This window comes from Chinchilla lanigera, unplaced genomic scaffold (assembly GCF_000276665.1).
Source record: "Chinchilla lanigera isolate Chin_1 unplaced genomic scaffold, ChiLan1.0 scaffold00081, whole genome shotgun sequence".
NCBI classification, from domain to species: Eukaryota; Metazoa; Chordata; class Mammalia; order Rodentia; family Chinchillidae; genus Chinchilla; species Chinchilla lanigera.
Genome location: NW_004955482.1, coordinates 2080416 through 2099407, shown reverse-complemented (window position 1 = coordinate 2099407; position 18992 = coordinate 2080416). Strand labels below are relative to the sequence as shown.

The 18992-nt window shown below is 55.9% G+C and overlaps 1 protein-coding gene across 3 annotated transcripts in view; it reads right to left on the bottom strand.

Moving 5' to 3' along the window:
- Positions 1-18992, bottom strand: part of Tmem132d (transmembrane protein 132D) — a 493036-nt gene that overhangs the window by 65895 nt on the left and 408149 nt on the right. For all 3 annotated transcript variants that reach the window (XM_005402996.2, XM_005402997.2, XM_013503750.1), the window contains exon 5: positions 7678-7821. In XM_005402996.2, the coding sequence (XP_005403053.1) occupies positions 7678-7821 (144 nt within the window). The remainder of the gene's footprint in view (positions 1-7677; positions 7822-18992) is intronic.

Genomic DNA, 18992 nt, shown 5'->3' with positions numbered 1-18992 from the left:
GCTGGCCTGGCGAGCCCCTAACACCACTGAGACGATGTGGCACCTGTGGTGACATGAACTCCTGCGTGTGTCAGCTGGGCACCGGGTGACCAAGGCTGTGGTGACCTCGGCCCGCCCCACCCCCACTCGCACTCTCTGCAACCTGGCTGCTTTCCCATCAGGGCTGGAGCCTGCTTTCTGCCCTACAGTCTGGTGCCGACTCACACTGCCCAACAGACCTGAGCCAGAGGCCAGGTCTGGGCCAGGCTTTGGGGGGCCTGGGGGCTCTGCCATTGCCTCACAGAGCAGTCTGGGTTGGCCTGTTAGAGGGTGTGGCTTGGGTGATCACTGTCTTAGCCACTTCCTTTGCTGCTGGAGCAAATCCCAGAACCCCGCAGTTTCAAGGAGGAGAGGTTTATATCGGCTCATAGCTACCGTCCATCCTCAATTGGTTTAGACACAGAAACGCCTGCCAAGCAGAAGGGCCTGGTGGAGGAGAGCTGCTCACACCATGGCCTCCAGGAAGCAGAGAGGGAAGGCGTGGCCAGGACAAGGGTGCACCCTTCCTGTTCTGACCAGGCCCCACCTCCTAAGAGCAAGCCAGTCCCCTTCCACAAGCCCAGCCTCTGAGCACAGGAGGCCTTTGGGGGACACTCTAGATCTCAGCCACAGCACCCAGCCCACCCCAGCTGACAGGGGAGGCGGCCTAGGTCAGCGGCACCTGGCTGGCTGCAGATGCACACAGGTTCTCGGTGCTATAGCATGAGGCGGCTCTGTAGGTCCAGCCCAGCACCTTCCAGGTAGAGCAAGGTTGGTCCACAGAGGACCGAGGCAGCACTGTGGCTGTGCCGTAGGAGAGGGGTGCTGCAGACCAGCTGAGGTGGGTGTCTCAGGACCCCAGAAGCAACTTTCTCTGGGAGCTCCAGGAGAGAACCGGCCCACCTTCACTGACCACAGCCCAGAGGCACTGGTGTGTGGCACCCTGCAGAATGGCAAGAGGGTGCACTCCATGGTCACCCCCATCTCCTCTGCGGAGGGCTCAGCAGCCGTGACAAGGAGCCCGCAGGATTCCAAGGGGCCGGAGACAGCGGGTCCTCTCCCTGGAGCAGCCTCAGCCCTGCCTCCAGCCAACCCTGGTCCAGCCCGTGTGACGGAGGCCATCGTGGGCACGGCCACAGGGTGCCGCCTGTGCCCTCACGCGTGCCTGGCGTCCCCACCACAGGCGTGCGTGCCTGTCTCTCCTGCCTGGACTGTCCTTCCTGTGTGTGCCAGACTGGGTTCTCGGTCAGAGTGACCTCTCCAGGGGCACGCATCAGTGCTCGTGTGCACGCATGTGTGCAGGAGTAAGAGCGTGGGAGAGCCTGGAGCACACACTCCTCACTGAAAAGGTGGAGGGCGAAAGAAGGGTGCGCGTGTCATGTGTCACTCAGGATGCAGGAGGCAGCGGCTGCAGGGTTCACGGTTACACCGCCACATGGCCGGGCTCAGGCAGGGGCCGAGGTCAGGCAGGCAAAGTACCTACTCTCCTCCTCTCCGGAGGAGGCCGCGTCTGTGAAACAGACTAGGACACGATTCCACGGGGCAGCCAGGTGAACGAAAGACGTGCATGTTTAACTATGCACAGAAAGGGAGATGAGACGCACATGTATGTGTGCATGTGTGTGTCTACAGATGCCCCTTCCTTCCCCATAAAGGGAACAACAGCTATACACACCGTGTCACGGGGGGTCAGGAACTATACATGCATGAACACACACAGAATAGGGTCTGCTGTCCTGCCCCAGTCAGAACTGCATGAGCACAGGCGTGGAGCTCCTCCGTGGCTCCCTGAAGTAAGTCAGGACTCAGAGTTGAGCTTCCATCCGACACAAACCTACAGACCCAAAAGACCAGTCCTGAAGAACACCCTCTGGAATAAGGCAGCCTTGTGCTCGGCGTCATACACATAACGTTGCCACCATTTTCCCCATTAACTGTAACTCTGTCCCACCAGAGGACAGCAACACGCCACTGGCTGGATGCGAATTTTCCACACTGTTAATGAGCATTTCCCCTGTTTAGGGGCCTCGAGCCGCAGCAGGTATGAGCCTCACGCAGACACATTTTGAGTGCATGTTTGAGCTGGGGGCTGCAGGCCTCGTTTCAGCGTCCGTGGAGATTTGACACCTAAGTCATCGTGCCTGAAGCTGCGTTCCAGCACGGGATTCCCCACGCCAGAGGACGGCCTCGCGCTGTGTGCATCCCGTGCACGGTGCACAGCGCTTCCTTCCCGTGTGTGGACGTTCAGTCTCGTGTGTCTCAGGCTGATGCACCTGCCGTCTTCACACAGCCGTGCGCTGTGTGAAGCCCAGAGCTGCAGTCAGACGCGTCCGTCCCAGCGTGGAGGAGAAGCCAGGCTCACCCTACCGGGCCGCGAGGGTTGGTTCCACCAGGAGCCCTTGGCACCTCAGCACACGGCAAGCCTTGCACCCCAAGTCTGACTGTGCGTGGGCACCCGCTGCACGTGAAGTGCGGTGTTCACAAGGCGTTTAACCAGGACCCCACAGGAAGGAAAGCGCAGGTGCTTTGTGCCCTCCAGACACATCTCACTTCAACATTAACCCCTGCTTGTCATTCACTGTCCAAAAAGTAATCATTCATGCAGCAGCTGCTACGGCCCAGGCCACCTGTAAGGTCCAGGAGACAAGGACCAGTGAGACGTGAACCCGACTTGACTTTCTCCACACACATCAGCCCGGGGCTTTGATATTCTATGTGCAGCACAGGCCCCTTCACCTGAGGGTCAGAACCGAATCTTGGAAATAGCCGATGTGTCCATCAACAGGTGAATGGATAAAGACTGTGTGGTATTTACACACCGTGGAGTACTACTGTGCCATAAAGAAGGATAAACTTGAGTCATTTGTAGGTGAAAGGATGTACCTTGAGACCATAATGTTACATGAAACAAATCAGGCACACACACTTAAACATCCCAGGGTTTCGCTTATATGAGAAACGGTATAAATATGTTAAAGAGCAAAATAAAAGATAGATGATAGTTAACAGGAAGATAGATCTTTTGCAAAAAGGAAGGGAACCAAGAGATGGGGCAGAGGAGGGAGGTGAAGGATGGGAATGCAAGAGGAAGCAAGATGTGTTCTGTTCTGTCCACACACAAGGACCGCGATCATTACATACTGCAAACACGGACTGATAAAAATAAAAATTTAAAAAGAAGCAAAGGAAGGTCACAGTCACCATAGCAAAAATCGCACTTGAGAATCTCTGAAACCGAAGCTGTTTGGCCTGCATCCATGGTTCAGCTGCTAAAGCCCCACTTTTGTCACTCTGACCGTGAAATCCTCTGGGCTGGTAGCCTGCAGCCCTCTCTGCTGGATCTGATCCCTACCTCATGCCAGTACGTGAGCCCTTGGCCCCAGCTGCTGCTTCACCCAAGGAAGCTGCCCACGAACCCTAACTTGTTGGGCTGCTTCCCCTTTATGGAAAAGACAGAAATCAGGAAGGGAGTAGAGCTGCGGCTCCGGCTTGCCTCACGCTCTGTCATGCATGTACTTACACGGCAGAGCTGGTTGTCACAGTTCCATGCCAGCAGTTGAGCTCTGCAAACTCCTGCATCATTCTCCTCTGGCCAAGGGCAATTTATCCACTTATCCTGGAATATTCCCAGGGTTTTTCAGTGGTACTAAGGATAAACCCAGGGGTGTTCTACCATTGAGATTTTAGTTTTTGAGACAAGGTCCCACAAAGTTGGCCATACTGAATTTGGTGATCCTCCTGCTTCAGCCTCCCTCAGTGCTGGGATTCCAGGTGTGCACCACCTCACTGGCTCTATTTCTACTTTTTTGTGTGTGAAGGGCCAGGGAAAAATTCTCTGTCTGGCAAGCACACAGCCGCTCTCACCCCAGTGAGCAGCGCATAGCTCTGCCCTGTGTTTTTCCTGTCACAGAGGAGCGTTCCCTTCTGAGAATCAGCATCCTCTGAGCGCTGGCCACAGGGGACAGCCCTCTCCACTCCCTCCACGGGAGATGCTGAGACAAGATCCTTTTGCCGAGGAGCATTCGCAGAGAGCTGTTCCCAGGCAGCCACTGGAGTGGGTGAGAACAGTGAACCTCCTGCCTGCCGGAGGCCAGGGAGGACGGCAAACAGGTAGGAGACAGTGAGAAGTGAGTTGGGGCTGCCGGAAGCACAGAGCAGAAGGGAGGATGGGGCGGCCGGGCCGCAGTGCTCTCCCGCCCAGGGCTGAGCCCCGAAGAGAGGACTGCGAGGAGCCGGGGAGCAACTGCGGGAAGCCCAGCTCCGTGTACTGAGCTCCACTGCCAGGGAGTGGGGGCAGAGAGGGGTTCCGAGTGGGTGAGGGCTGAAGGGACCTGCCTCTGAGCACCCCGGGCTCCTGGGCTGGGAAGTTGCGAGGTGAGGGACAAGGTCAAAAGCACCACCCCCGGGAGAGGGCGCACAGCGAGCTCAGGCGCCCTGCAACCTGCTGCCCTCATTGGCGGCAATGGGCCTCCGGGAGTGGGAAAGGCCCTGGGTTGTTCAGGACCTGGTGGGGACACCCGAGCCCGAGAGGGCCGGATTAGAGAAGCCTTGGCGGACCTCCCCCGTGACGCTACGCCCTAGGCCTCCCCGGTGGGACAAATGCCAGCAGGGAGCCGTCCTTCTGCGGCTTCCCTGTCCCAAGACTGTCAGGGACGCCGCCTGGCCTGCTCCAGTCTCGGGTCACAGCCCTCGGATCTGCCCGGGACCCTCCCCGTGCCTCCTGACCTCCCTCACTTTGGGACAGCAGTGTGCCTGGGTCCCTGAGCTGCAGGGCTCAGCTCAATGAGCAGAGATGACCTACATAGATCCCATCAGAACACACAGCAGGACTTAGGGGGAATGTTCTGGAAGGTTCTGGTTCTTTCGTATTGGATGTGAGCCAGCTCTGAGGTGTCCCTCTGCCTCCCAAGGCAAGGGCAGTGTCTGTGGGGATGAAACTCAGGTGAAGGAAGAGGGTGTGGGGCGAGGAGAGGCAGGAAGGTGGGGAGAGAGAGGGGAGTGTATATCTGGTGTATTTTGAGGTTCTACATAAAACTCCCTTAAATGAGCCCCAACTCTGTACTTGTCAATCATGTCAAATTATTTTCTTTTAAACTTAAGTTTTTGGGGTAGATTTTATAAGAATCACACTGGCTACTGTTGCTAATATCTGAAATGCTCCCCCTGGGGACCCGTTGGCTTCCAATGGATTGAAATAGAATAAGACACAGCTCCCAGCATCCCCAGAGGGCAAGGCAGCAGTCCTGTGCTCCCCGCGGGAGGCTGCAACTCCCAGCTTGCCAGCCTGTGGCTGGGGAAGGCCCTCCCCGCCCAGAGCCTCCAGCGCCTGCACATGTGGCCAGTGTTCCTGGGGACCTATGCCTTCCTTCCCCCGAGACCACCGACAGCAGCAGCGCCAGGGGTTCCAGGTGACTGCCGCCGTCTGCGACCTGCAGAGCAGCAGCATGAGCTGTGCAGGCCGTGGGCCTCCAGTTCTAAGTCACACGCCAGCTGCAAGTTACGGGGAACTGAGCGCGTGACATTTTCTAGTTTTCCTTGCATGCTGTCTGTCCCAGGGGGTGATACAGGGACAGAGAGCTCCTGCTGGTGGCTTTTCAGGGCTCTGACTAGACACCGCACGGGACCCTGAGCCAATGGCCTCGTCCACGGGGATGTGGCTCTGTGACCGGGTACCTCTAGGTCTTTGAGCAAGTGGTGCATACACGACACTCTCTGGAACTGCTGGGGTGGCACAGGAGCCGCAGCTCCCTGCCGGCCACCACAGGACCGTGCCCAGCACTCTGCCAGAGACTGGGACACAGGTATTCATAAACCACACAAGCACTGAGTGCTTCCTTATGCAACAGCTTGTGTGTCCCACAACTTTGCCCTGCTGTGGGCTAGCGTGAGTGTTCTGAGAACCTTCCAGTTGGGCTGGGGCCCCATGATGTCCAGGAGATTAGGTTCTGAATGTCCCATACATTATCAAGATGCTTTCAGGATAAGGATGGGTCCTCAGGCTGCTACTCCTTGCACACGGAAGAGCCCATGTGCGTTTATTCACTCACGAACATTTGCTGAGCACTTCCTGTATGCCTGCGGTGTTGTTAGTGATGAGGCAACAGTTCCCATCAGAATGCAGCAGGTGACACATCTTTAGGTAAGCGGGATGGGACTGGGGAAGGCCTGGGAAGTTAGCAAGATGCACTTCTGAGGGTGGCTGTGAGGGCGCTTCCAGCATGACTGGCACATGGGCCCCACCCAGTGTGGGGGACAATGCCCTGAATGTGGGTGGCACCCAGTAGTCTGGGGCCCTGACGGAATGAAGGCTGGAGGAGGAAGCCGCTTGCACAGGCTCAGCCTGTTTCTGTCTGTCTCTTTCTCTCTCTTCCTCCTGTTCTGTTTCAGGTTTTCTCCTTCCTGGCTGCTGTGAGGTGAGCAGGTGTCCCTCACCATGGCCTGCTGCCAGGATGCTTCTGCCTCACCTTAGGCCCAGGAGTAATGGAGCCAGCGTACCACGCACTGAGCCTTCTGAAACCACAAGCCAGATAAACCTGTAAGTCACTAACCTCAGGCGTTTCATCACAGAGACTGAAAGCTAACAGACACCTGTCCTGAGCAGACACTGACACCTGGCTGCTGACCTGGCAGGGGATGCAGGGGATGAGGTGGCAGAGGGGCAGGAGGCCACCATTCCGTTCTAGGGAGATATGGGGTAGAAGAGAGAGGGAGAGAGAGAATGGAAAAGGACATCCCCAGACACAGCCTGCACCACTGAAAGGAGCTGCCTGCCCTGCGCCTATGTGAGGATGATTCTGGAACGAGGCGGGAGTGGTGTAACCGTCACACTTCACACTGTCTCCTTGGTTTCCTGAACCTTGGCCGTCTCACTGAATCCCTTAAGAGCGGGGCTTGGCCCCCAGGTTCCGTGGCCCTGCCGTCCTGATCAGGCCCTGTCCTTGGTGGAGACTCGCTCTGTGCTTGCTGACTGTTCCCTTTGGAGCAGAGATGTTGATGCATCTCCCGGGAGGGGCCGGGACAGAGCCTGGCAGGCTGCAGCTGCCCCCCTGCCCTGTGGAAAGCCGCCCGCAGGGTGCTGCTGATTTTGCCTCTGCAGCCCCCTTAGGGTGGCTGGCAGCACTCGGGGAACTCATCCTCCTCCTGGCCCGGCCCCGGCCAGAGCGGCGCCCCGGCCTCCTGCACCTCGCAGCACACCTGTGTTTTGAATCCCCCCTCATTCAATTGAAAAAGAATGAGGAGGCAGGGGAGGAAAGTCACAGGAGTTCGGGAGAGGGGGAGCGGGTGGCCGCGCCCCTGCCTGGCACGGAGCTGTGGGGTTGACGGGGCAGGGACGGCAATTCTTCACTCCTGGGCCAGGTCTGTACACCAAGGCTGGGCTTGCTATACCCGTCAGCGCCCTGTGACCTCACACATGCTTTTGCTACCAAGCTTGCCCAGCGCATCCTTGAGCCCGACCGTGTCAGCGGGGTGTGAGTCCCTGCCCCTGTCCTGCGGTCACCGCCAGGGGCTGGCAAGACACCAGAGGATTAGGCGCAGGCCTTGCCCTGCGGTCTCCAATTTCACCAGGCCGGGCGGGGAGGGACGCAGGTGACCCATGGCTCTCGGCGCACGTGGACACCAATGTGGAGCGAGCGCGGGCTCCTGCAGGCACCAACTTGCCTTAACCACGTCTTCGTCAGACGACCTGCACTCCACGGACTCCAGCAGCCCGGTCACCGCGCCGTCCTCCTCCACCGAGACCACCTTCACCGGCACGGCCACCGTCTTCCCCGTGAGGATGGCCGTGTTCAGGATCTCCGCCTCCTGCAAGAGCAGAGACACTGCCCCGTCACAGCCCGCCGGGGACGGAGCCACCCAGCCCCGTGGTTGTGCAGCCTGCCCTGCCCAGCCTCCCTGCACAGAGAGCAGCCTTTCACCATGCCCAGAGGCCAGGTACTCCGCACCGGCTGTCACCGCGACAGCTGTAGCACCCTCATTGCCCCTCCGACTTTTCTGCAGGGGTTGTGACGGAGATCGAAACCAACAGAGAAGAGCAGTTGATGAACACCACGTTTGTCAAACACCTGCACAACCTGAAGTGCCAGACACCCTGTTTCATTTTTTCTTTTTTTTTTTGAGATAGCGTCTCACTATGTAGCTGAAGCTGGCTGCTAACTCAAGGCAGTCCTCCTGCCTCAGCCTCCCAAGTGCCACCACACCTGGCCCAGACATCCCTTTAAGAGGATCCAGCTGTTCTCACAGCATCCTCATCAGACAGGTGTAATCACTCTCTCTGCTTTAGAGAAAGCACGGAAAGGTTTTGTAACTTGCCCAAGAACACACAGTTAGGAAGTGACAAAGGCAAGATTTGAACCCAGGAATTCAAATAGGCTCAGCCTTTCACACAATGGTCCCAGCCTAAGCCTTGGGCTGTTGGCCAGAGAGGCGGGGAGGGGTGAGAGAAGCTGTTTAGCGACACTGCCCCTGAGAGGAGCAGGAGACAGAAAGCACACAAGGCCCTGGCACTCAGCCCGTGTTTGCGCTCCTCTCCCTGCACTTCCTGCTCTGTCCGAGCCCAGGCCCCTGCACACCCTGGGAAAACCACCATAGCTGCGGTGACGGTCCCACTGCCCAGCCAGGGGACACACGCACGTGCAGCGCACACACCAGCAAACTTGCGTCAGCTCAGGACACAGTCCTTGGGGAGGTCGCAGCTGCCCAGTGGCTGATTTTGGAGCTGAAAAGCTGGCCCCTCTCCCCCGGCAGCCCCAGGACAGGTGCAGTTCACCTTGGCCTACATCACGCGGCACCTTTGACCTCCTCTGCACTGAGGGCTCCAAGGGCCCATGTCACTGGCCCTGGCTAGGGTCTGGCCGCAGCCAGTGAGGGATAGCTGTGGGCTGTGCCCACTCCACCCCACAGGAAGGGGTGAGATGCACATCACTGCTCCCCCGTGAGCCTGATTCGCATAAGGGGACCCGGGAAGGGGGCCTCACTCCATCTCCTCTACCGCAGAAAGATCTGAGTCCCGGGGTCCCCCAAATCTCACGTGGCCAGCCCTCACACGTGTGTGCTTTGTTCGGTCCCAAGCCATCCATACTGGTGGTGTCCCCAAGGGCCGTTTGTCCCCAGGCCCCACGCGTTTCCCCACTGGGGAAAGTCCACACTTCGGCCTCTCCTGGACTCACACAGGAAGTCCACACCATGCTGCGGAGGTGAGCTGGCCCTGACCGCCAGCCCGGCTGTGGTCATTGTCCCTCACGGTGGCCGCTCAGGCACGAGCTCACTGGGCTTGCTTGGATCGGGTCCGAGGGGTGTGCGGTGCGCGGTGGTCCGTGGGCTCTGTCAGCGGAGGCGAAGGCTCAGAGCCCCCACAGACGCCCGCTGTCCCCACTCAGCTCTGCTCTTACGTAAGAGCAGCTCCTTCCCTCAGGGACCCCAGCGCCCTATGCATCTTGCCGTTTCTCCTCCTAGTTCCCAGCTTGATTTCACTGCACTTTGGTAAAAACATACTAAAAAAACGAAGGGGCAAAACCCAAATATAATGCTATTTCCCTCTACCTCTGGGAAGAAAGGAGCCATGTGTGCTTTTTGCTCTAAGAGAGGAGGATGGAAAGGGACAGGGTGGGAAATGCTCTCGGGGGGGCCCACACGGGCTGGCGGTGCAGGAGAGCAGGAGACTGAGGCCGCGCTGCCCGGGTCGGGGACGCTGCCGTGCGCATCGTGGAGGGAGGTAAAGACCGTCCACACTCAGCAGTGAAACCGAGTGGCGTTCACACGCGCTTGCAAGCTCAGCGTGATATGAGGAGAAAGCTCGGTACCGAGAGCAGCTGCAGCCGAAGGCCATGGTGAGCAGGTGTGGACCACTCACAGAAGTCCACAGATGGGAGGGCCATGGGGGACCCTTGCTCACACCTGGGACACCGGTGTCACCCGCCACTGCCCTGGTCCCTGGGCACGTGCGGCCCTGGAAGGCTCAGGTGCCATGCTGCCCTGGGCCACCTCAGCGCCTTTGAGCCCGGGAGACAAAGGCTCGGATGCTGAGGACACAGCATGCATCCATCAGCTCCTGCCCGTGCTCGGTCTGCAGAACAGAAGTGTGCAAGGAGCCAAGTGTGAACGCACGTGCCTTCCGATACACTGAGGTCCAGTGTGAGATGTTTCCCAGGGAGAACTTGCTCTGGGCGACCGGGGGAGAGCTGCGTGTGACACACCAGCTCCTCTGCTCCCCACACGGGGCACCTGGGGGAAGCCAGTGCTGGAGGGGTACCAGCAGGGTGAGCCGAGCAGGGCGGAGAGGAACCTGGGACCGCCCTGCCCCGGACTTCTACCCCCAGACACCTGCAGAGATAACGCAGCTCTGCCCACTCCAGCCATGGCTACTCTGCATTTCCTTATCACAGATAATCACACCCTACCCGCCAGGCTGAAAATACGTGAGATTGCTTTACTGTTCCCAAGCAGAGAAAAACAGATCTACTTTTTTCTCCCTCTCTTTTTTATTTTTCTTGCCTGTGTTTGCTCAACTCCTTTGGAGACCGCTCACCATTTTAGGACACGATTCTGAAATGACCCGGTATCTATTAAGGTGGATGGATAAGCGTGGAAGAAATAAACATACAGAAAGGTGTGACTGCGTCAAGGCCTCCTCTGCTCAACAAACACCCAGAGGTGACCTCACCCCGCCTAGGACAGTCACAGAGACAGACATCCCAGGAGACAGCTCCCTGGGGTGGACAGGAGCGGGGTCTGCCTGGGAAGCTGGAGGTGCCCCCAGAACGCCAGCTCGCAGCTGGACTCCAGGTGCACGCCCACATCACGTGAGGCCGCGGGAGACCCGTGTTTGGAGGAAGCAGACCTGATCTCTGTTTCCGCATAAGGAAGCACCTGCTTCTAAGGTTTCTAAGAACCTCTGTCTAAGCTTTTACTCTAGACTGTCCTTGCAGCAGGTCTGCATCTTTCACCAGGGATAGAGCTCAACAGCACAACGCCTGCCTGGCAAGGGCAGTTACCAGGCACACCACGCTTGATGCTGCTGACTTGTGCACTGCGTGAGTTCCTCCTCACCAGGTGGATGAAGTGGATGTCCCCACTGCCTGTGTATAGAGGACAGGACTGTCTCAGGGAGTCTCCTGCTCCACCTCCTTTCACACAACGGGACGGGTTCTCCTCTGGGAAACCCCGCTCTTTTGTATCAGGCTCCCCGGGACACCATGGACAGGTAACCTGCTGTCGCCTGGCCAGGTGGGCAGGCATCTCCGGAGCTGTGCTGAGTGGTCCTCTTTCCCTGGGGTCTGAGCTCCTCTCCAGGACAGCGAGGCAGCAGGTGCCAACTAGCGCTGTGCCTCGGCCGAGTCTGCACTGTTGTGCTGGGGCTGGTGGCTCCTCAGAGAGCCGGCTCCTGCCTTCCCTGAGACCTGCGTCACGGGCTTCCTTACTCATTCGGAAAGCTTGTGCACTTCCCTTCTAGATGAAGGTGACCAGACTTAGTTTCTTTTGCTTACAACGCACACTCATGAGTGAAGAGGAAGGTGGTTAGAGGAAAGCAGGCTGCTTTCTGAGGTTTCACTCTAGGCTGTCCTTGAAGCACGGTCGACATCTTTCACCAGGGATACAGCTCAGCAGCACGACGCCTGCTTGGCAAGTGCAAGGCCCTGAGTTCGATTCCCAGTACCAAAAAAATAAATAAATAAAAATAAAAACAAGCCTGCTTGCTCTTATTACAGAATTCTGAAAGTGTTTTAGCCAGGCATGGTGGCACATGCCTGTAATCCCAGCACTTGGGAGGCTGATGCAGGAGGATTGCCATGAGTTTGAGGCCAGCCTGGGCTTCATAGTGAGTTGAAGTTCAGCCTAAACTGCATAGCAAGGCCCTGTCTCAAACAGACAAAAAGAAATCAGTATCAACCTCAGTTCTCTCGTAACACTTATCAATCTCACTGGAGACTTGTGAATTGAATGTTGTGCTTGTCTGTATTCCACCCAAGCCCCCAAACTCCCAAAGCAGAGCCTGAGAGGGACAAGGGTTTGGATGTAGTTAATTTAACTGCAGGAAGTGGGATTGAGTGTTGGGGGCAGAGGAAGGGGAAAGTGTAGGTGTGCTGTGGCCTAGGGGACTCAATCATGTGAGGAAACTGGGATCATGGACTCCTGGGCAGCAGGTCCCCCAGGTACTCATGCTACACACCTGGCCTTGGGCCTCCAGGAGGTCAGGAAAGCCCACAGCAGAAGGTGGAAAGTAGTGTGGAGGAACTGAGGGGGGAATGGCTTGGGGAAGGATAAGTCTTCCCTCAGATGGAAATGCCCAGGACAGTGGAGGCTGAGGGGATGTGATGCGGACCAGGGACTGGAGACCTCAGCTGTAGAAACGGCCTCCGGTTGAGGAGCGAGAACACCCCAGGAAAACACAGGGGTTGGGAATTTACTTCCTACTGAAAAGGAAACACACCTGTGTGCTTGCCTTTGCATGGAGACGTGTGCCTGGCATTTTTATGAAGGCAAACAGCAAGTTTCAGGAGAGAAGTATTTTCTCTCTGTGCTTAGAACCCTTGGGAGGCCAAAAGCTCACTGGGGAAGACCAGAACTGTGGCATCCCTGAGTCCTGCCAGAAGTGGGGCCCCACAGCCAGCACGGGGTGAGCTTGCATCTCCGGGGTCACAGCTCCCCAGGACAGGGCTGTCCCCATCTGAGAGCGGGCGATCAACCTTTGCAAGCATGTCTGGATCTATGAACCCTGGCTGCTGTTCGTACTTCTTCCTCCCAAGTCGGCAACACGGTATTTCCAGGTACACACTATGGCGCCTCTTAAGGAACCTTGGTGATGACCACACAGCGGGCATGGTGGCGTCCGCAAGAGGATGTCAGAAACCAGCGGTCACAGCCAACTTAGTCCGTGGCAGTGCAGTCTATGATGTTCGCAGTGACGCTTTTACCCAGTGATGACACGTTTACCGGCATGTGTGCCCACCGTGACATGACATTCGACTGTAAAAAATCCGATCCAAGCTAACAGAAAAGAAATAATAAATAAACGAATAGTCACACGCTCTACTTCTCACGATGTCCGCCCACTCCTCCAAGCATCTCCACAGTAACACTCAGTTTTAAGCACTGTGGTATCAGTCAGGGATCCTACATGCAGATGACAGCATGCACTCCAGCTTGCTTGAAAGGAAAAAGATCCACCAGGATGACCCACAGGACTGAAGAAAGAGATTCTAGCTGTGGCTGTGTCTCAGACCTGCTGATCCTGTCTCAGCCCGAGAGCTTGCAAGTCAGGCAGGGGCCAGGAAGCTCATGCGTGGTCTGGCCACAGTCTCAGCCTGAGAAACAGGTACTTCCTTGTGTCGGAAACAGAGCTCACACTGGTGCACCTGGTCCACAGAGTCTAGAAGTGGGCTTGCCGAGTCTGAGCAGGAAAGATGAGGTTCTTGCAGTAAGGAGCTCCACCAGGTAGAGAGGAAGCCTTTGGCCAGCTGTAAACAGTAGTTTTCTATCCCGTGTATCAATACCAGGCACGGTGATGTTTCCCTGATGGTACAGTGCAAACAGCCATACTCTTGTAAGTCTATTCATTGTCTTACATCTAAATTTTATAATATTGACATTCTGTGACCCACGCTGTCAACCCCACTTCCCGTTGACAGGAAGAAATAGAACCTTATAAAAATTCTAGGACAGCAAATGTCAAGGGACTGTGAGAGTGAGAATTTAGGTTTCATGGAAAAATAAATACTCTGCTTAGTTTAAGACAGATGCCTAGATCAGTCTTAACTTCTCCCCTCCGGTCACGAGACATTGTATTTAGAAGTCATGTGCAAAAACGAAGGACAAAACCCAAAGCACCTGCCTCAGTGAGGCACAGGCAGTGCCTGACAACAACGATGCCCAGCCAGTTGGGCTGGCCACGGGTGACCCAGCTCGTGGTGACAAAAAGGAGGTTTGTGAAAGTGCTGTTTCCTGCTCCAGGGGTCTGTGCAGTCAGGCAGAGATGCAGGGACACTGCTAGCCTCAGAAACTGAATGTCTGTGCTGTTTGTTTCTTCTGGGATGAGGCAATAAAGCATTTCTGTTCAACTGCTCATTCTTTCTCATCCCTTCCTCCATCGCCCCTGAGGATTTGTGGGTTCCGGGTGGAGCAGCCACAAGGCTGGAACCCCAGCCAGCCTGGCTGCCCGAGACAGTGCAGGGGGCCTCCTACTGCCCCTGTGGGACAGGCAGCTGGAGTAGCAGCTATCCCCTTCCTGTTTTACAGTGATGTGATGCTGGAGCTACTTGTTACGTCATACAGCCTAACATGTCCTGACTAGTACAAAATGGTTTCTAGCCTCTAGAACAACAAATATATTCACTGAATTCTGCCCTGTGCCTCAAACCACACTAGACTATTCAGTCCTGAAACCTCAACCACTCCCCCCAGTACTGGGTGGCTAGTACCCTGCTTGTCCTGCTCCCCAGCCCCAACCTCTCCTCGGTGGAGCTCAGGCAGCTGCCGCTGAAGTCAGTTTGGAGACCTGACCTCCCCTGCAGCACTCTCTCCTGTAGTGTGTTTTTTCCACTGTGGGTGATTTCTTAAATCTTTTAATTTCCCAGCAAAGATCAATAACCTAATAAACAGCATAATGACTTATCAGCCCGTCCTTGTCTTTCGCTTCTTTAGCCAAACTGTGTTTTTTCAGCCCCTCTGCCAATAAATAACCAATGTTGCACTGATGAGGGATGGGGAGCTTTTCACAGAGAACACATTAAGCAGGGGAGCTGTGAGGTGGCCACAGAAATACCAGACCTAATTAGCAAGGATGCTGCCTGCCCATAAATAACCGGTGGGCCTCTTTGCACAAGCAGGACGAATCCATCAGCTGCCACCTGCGTCGCACGCAGATTTATGTACCACTCTGTGTCTCAAAGTGCATCTTCACCTGGGTATAATGGCTGTGGCGTGGTGTGGAGGATTAATGCACTTTAGCAGTTATGCTGAAATAAAGTAAAATCATTCTTCCACCTTTAGGGGCGTGGCGAGAGTTTGCACCACAGAGCCTGGAAGTCTGTGCTGGGTTCCTGCCTCACCTGCTGGGCAGGGTGCGCCTCTTCCCTGTGTGAGTTTAACCCCCCTACTGAGGTTACACAGGCTCACTGTTCAAATATTACATCTGCAGCAGACTTTGTAACAAGCTACCCCAGGGAGAAAGCCCCCTCCAGTGTTTCTGTGTGTGTTCCTTGAGGGTAACATCAGTAAGTCTCTTAACTACATTATGAAGGTTTTCCCACATAGTAACATAATACACTTGTTACACTTTCTCGCCACAGAGGTTTCAGACCAGAAAATGCGCTTGTGCTGTGGGAGGTGAAACGGGATCTCTTATGCATTGTTTTCTCCTCTCAGTGAATGTGCATATTCTAGCTGGGGTTTCCCTTGGCTGTGTTTAGAATCTCCAGGAGGCCTTCTACCCAAGAGAAGACATCCTGCTGGAAGGCAGAGGTTGTGTGACTGTGACCTCGTGTATAGGTAAAAGCGAAAGAAGAAGAACGCGTAAAAACAGACTGCAGAAGGGTAAAGGAGATAAGGCCCAAAGATGCAAACGCTGTTTTAAGTTTCGGGCACCTGATGAACGCCCGGGACGTGTAGTTAATGAGAATGAAATGAACGAGTTATAGGCTTGAAATCTGCCGAGAGAGAGGATCTCAAATGCTCTCACACAAACAAAGAATACCTATGTGAGAAGATGGATATATTAATTAGCTCCATGGTGGTAATCACTTTATAATGTAATCAAAACACCGCACTGTGTACTTTAAACATGAATTTTACTTCTCAATTATCCTCAGTGAGGCGGGGGGAAGAGATGATGTTTCGACCCCTGAGTGGCTGCATCGTGGCCCGGGCCTGCTCTCCCCTGCAGTGCAGCGCCCTGGGCCTCCAGTCTGGGTCGGGTGCAGGGAAGGCGACACCATGCTGCAGTAAGTGTGAGCACACCACCACCTGGCTGTCTCTTGGGACCCCTGTCCTGGAACCCAGCTGTGTGTGTGCAGAGGTGTGGGTGACAGAGGCCACGTGCAGGCCATCCATCAGGTAAGCTGCCCCACGCAGAGCCAGCAGAGACCTGAGGGAGGGGACAGAAGGGGCCTTGGAGACTCCTAGCCCCCGTCAGGTGCTGAGTATGAGCCACTGCCTGTCCAGTGCAGCCCTAGAAAGGAGACCCCATGACTGCCTCAGAAAGCACTGACCTATCACAATGTGCCATGAGTTTTTCTGCCGGTTTCCTCCTGCGGCAGCCCTACCGTAAGATCAGAATGCAACCCTCGTGTCTCCCGCTGGTCCGCGCCACTCCCGGCTTTCCCACTTCTGCTTTGTCTCGGGTGGTCTCAAGGTCAAGCACAGCAGCAGTGTTCTGAAACAGAGCCGTCCACACCTTGCGCCTCTGCCCAAAGACCGAATCTAAAAGCCCGAGACCAGGAACGAGTCTGTTAAATTCTCACCCATGCTGCGCCCACAGTGGGGCTTCTCGGCCCACACCCGCCCTGTAGGGCCAGGCGGGTCCTTGTCGCTGCATTGTTTTCTGCTGTGGTCTGGCCGCTTCCTTCCCTCTGGATGTCAGGGGCACCTCCCTCCTTCAGCCCAGCAGTCTCCAGACCCTGCCAGGTCCCCAGGGCGTGTGTGCGAGTCACGCTCAGTGGCACCCGGGGCTCCCTTTCCGCTCATTGCAATCGTTTGTGGATCCGAAGTTGTGAATCTCCGCTCTGCCTGATCTCCACAGCTGACCTGGACCGTGACTGTGACTTCCTTGAGCTTTTCCCCAACTGCCGTCGTTCTGGGAGCGGCCAACCCCTTCCTTCCATCTGGGCTCCTGTCCAGGCCTCTTGACATCTCATTTGGGGCCTTTTCTTCCCCAGACGCAGGCCTTGTTCACAAACACACACCCCAGGCGCAGGGTCAGGGGAACCGGAACAATGCAGAGGCAGGAGGGAGACTTTGATTTCCTTCCCAGGAGTGGTGAGCGTGGATGCCACCATGAACAGGGATTTGTGCAAGCAGCACTGGCTTTGTGTAACAGACGTGTCCTTGGAAATGCAACACACATCAATTTTTAAGCTGTGTTTTATGTCCCCGTGGAGTTTGCTATTAAAGAGTTCCTAAAATAGTAAGCTCAATGCCCAACTCCAGTGCCTCTGCTGTCTCACTCTCCCCAGGTAGGAATAAGCAGCGGGCACACTGCTTGTAATTTATTAGGGATGCTGCATAAGATCAACTCAGCAGGGGTGTGTGACACGCAGCGGCGATCACGCGAAACTTTGGCACTGTCCTAGTGCCAAGATTTCTAGCCACGCCTGGCCCCAGAGCTGGGCAGAAGACAGCCCAGCCTGAGTGCTTTACCCTGGGCGTACACTGTGATAGCTACGTGACTGTAGCCAAGCTGCCTTATTTTCAAAGACTTCAGTGAGAGACTCTAGCATCTCATTATTGTGTCAGTGCATAAGCTCTGGACCCCAGGTCCACTTCCTAGTCATAGGACTTTGCAAGTTACAGAAACTTCCACACCTTGCCTTTCCCATCTGGGAAACAGAGTCCAAATAAGTATCTGCCTCTGAGCGTTCTTGTAGGCGCAAGTGAGCTAATGGTGAGGTTATTTAAACCATGCTTGACAATGATTAAGTTTTCAGTGAGCTTGGTTGTGAGTAGCAGTCTTATACTACACACAGTAATTATAAGGATTCAGTATGTGCTTGGCAAAAGGAAACACAAGAGAGAGAAAAAGAGAAGGAAGGAGAGGGAAAGGGAGAGATGGACAGAGATGGGGGCCGCCATGCCTGCCACTCGCTGAGCTCAAGCTCTGTCCACAGGGAAAGCCAGAGGGGCAGCCGGGCCCCTGTCCCTCGGTGGCCCCTGCCATCTGCAGACACTGGCAGTGTGAGCGTCTTGTGCACAGCGAGGACTTTATGTTAAGGACACACCTTTTCCACACACAGCATCCTGAGCCAGGGAGCAGTGAGGTCTCGGTGCTGCAGGAAACCTCAGGCGTGGCGCCCCAGGAGCTGCACTCTTCTCGGCTGAGGAGCGGGGCTGGCATCACGCCGCCCTCGGAACCCATGTGCCCCCTGAGGACGGGCTTCTGTCACATCTGGTTGTACTGCTCAGCGCTTGAGGTCTGGAGGCACCTGAGAAAGTGGGAGGGTGGACCCAAAGGTGCGTGCCCTTGGCCACCTCCGGGTCCCCACAAACCCACGTCAGACTGCCAGCTGCTCAAAACACTGGGTAGAGCCAGGGGTGCAGGTGGCTCCACCCTGCGGCTTTCAGAGCCTCCAGCCGGAACGAAGGAGGCCTCCCTCCTGAGAGCCCGGACCACTTGCCCTTGCCAGGGTCCTGGGCTGGGACGCAGCTGTGGGTCCAGCGGCGCTTTCACCTGTGTCCGGAGGTGCCTGTCACCTGGCAACTGGGACCTCACGGCTGTCCAGCATGGGCAGTCTCATCTGTGCCAAAGATTACCATTCCGGAGAGTGAGCAGGCTCGCCCATACCTTGATTTTTCCAGAGGAGCCGAGAATTGACATTTTAATGTGAAATCTCCTGAACTGGACCTTTGATCCACCTTTCACAAAAACCTCGGGAAGCCTGAACCGAGGCATTTGCGCCTGCAGCCTGGTGGGCGGCGCTCCTCGTGAACGGCGGAAGACAGCGGGGCGAGCCTGACCTTAGGAGTGGACTCAGCCGCAAGGCGACAATTTTCCCAGGACCTGGGTCATTTCCTTGGGTCACCCTGCAGCTCCTGCTGCCTGGGAGTCAGGTTTTCTTTATCCCATGCTGCCGGAGAAATCTCCCAGTCTCACAAAAGCAATTTTTAATTTTGCATAAGTAATTTCCAATCTTATTTCACATCTAGTTTCAGAAGGAAGAAACTAAGTGACAGCTGTTTTATTAACTCCTTAAGCTGATTAGACGGTGGCGTTACTGGATCCCTCGAGGGGAGCCCGGCGGAGTCCAAGTGGCTGCCTCCTTTTGAGT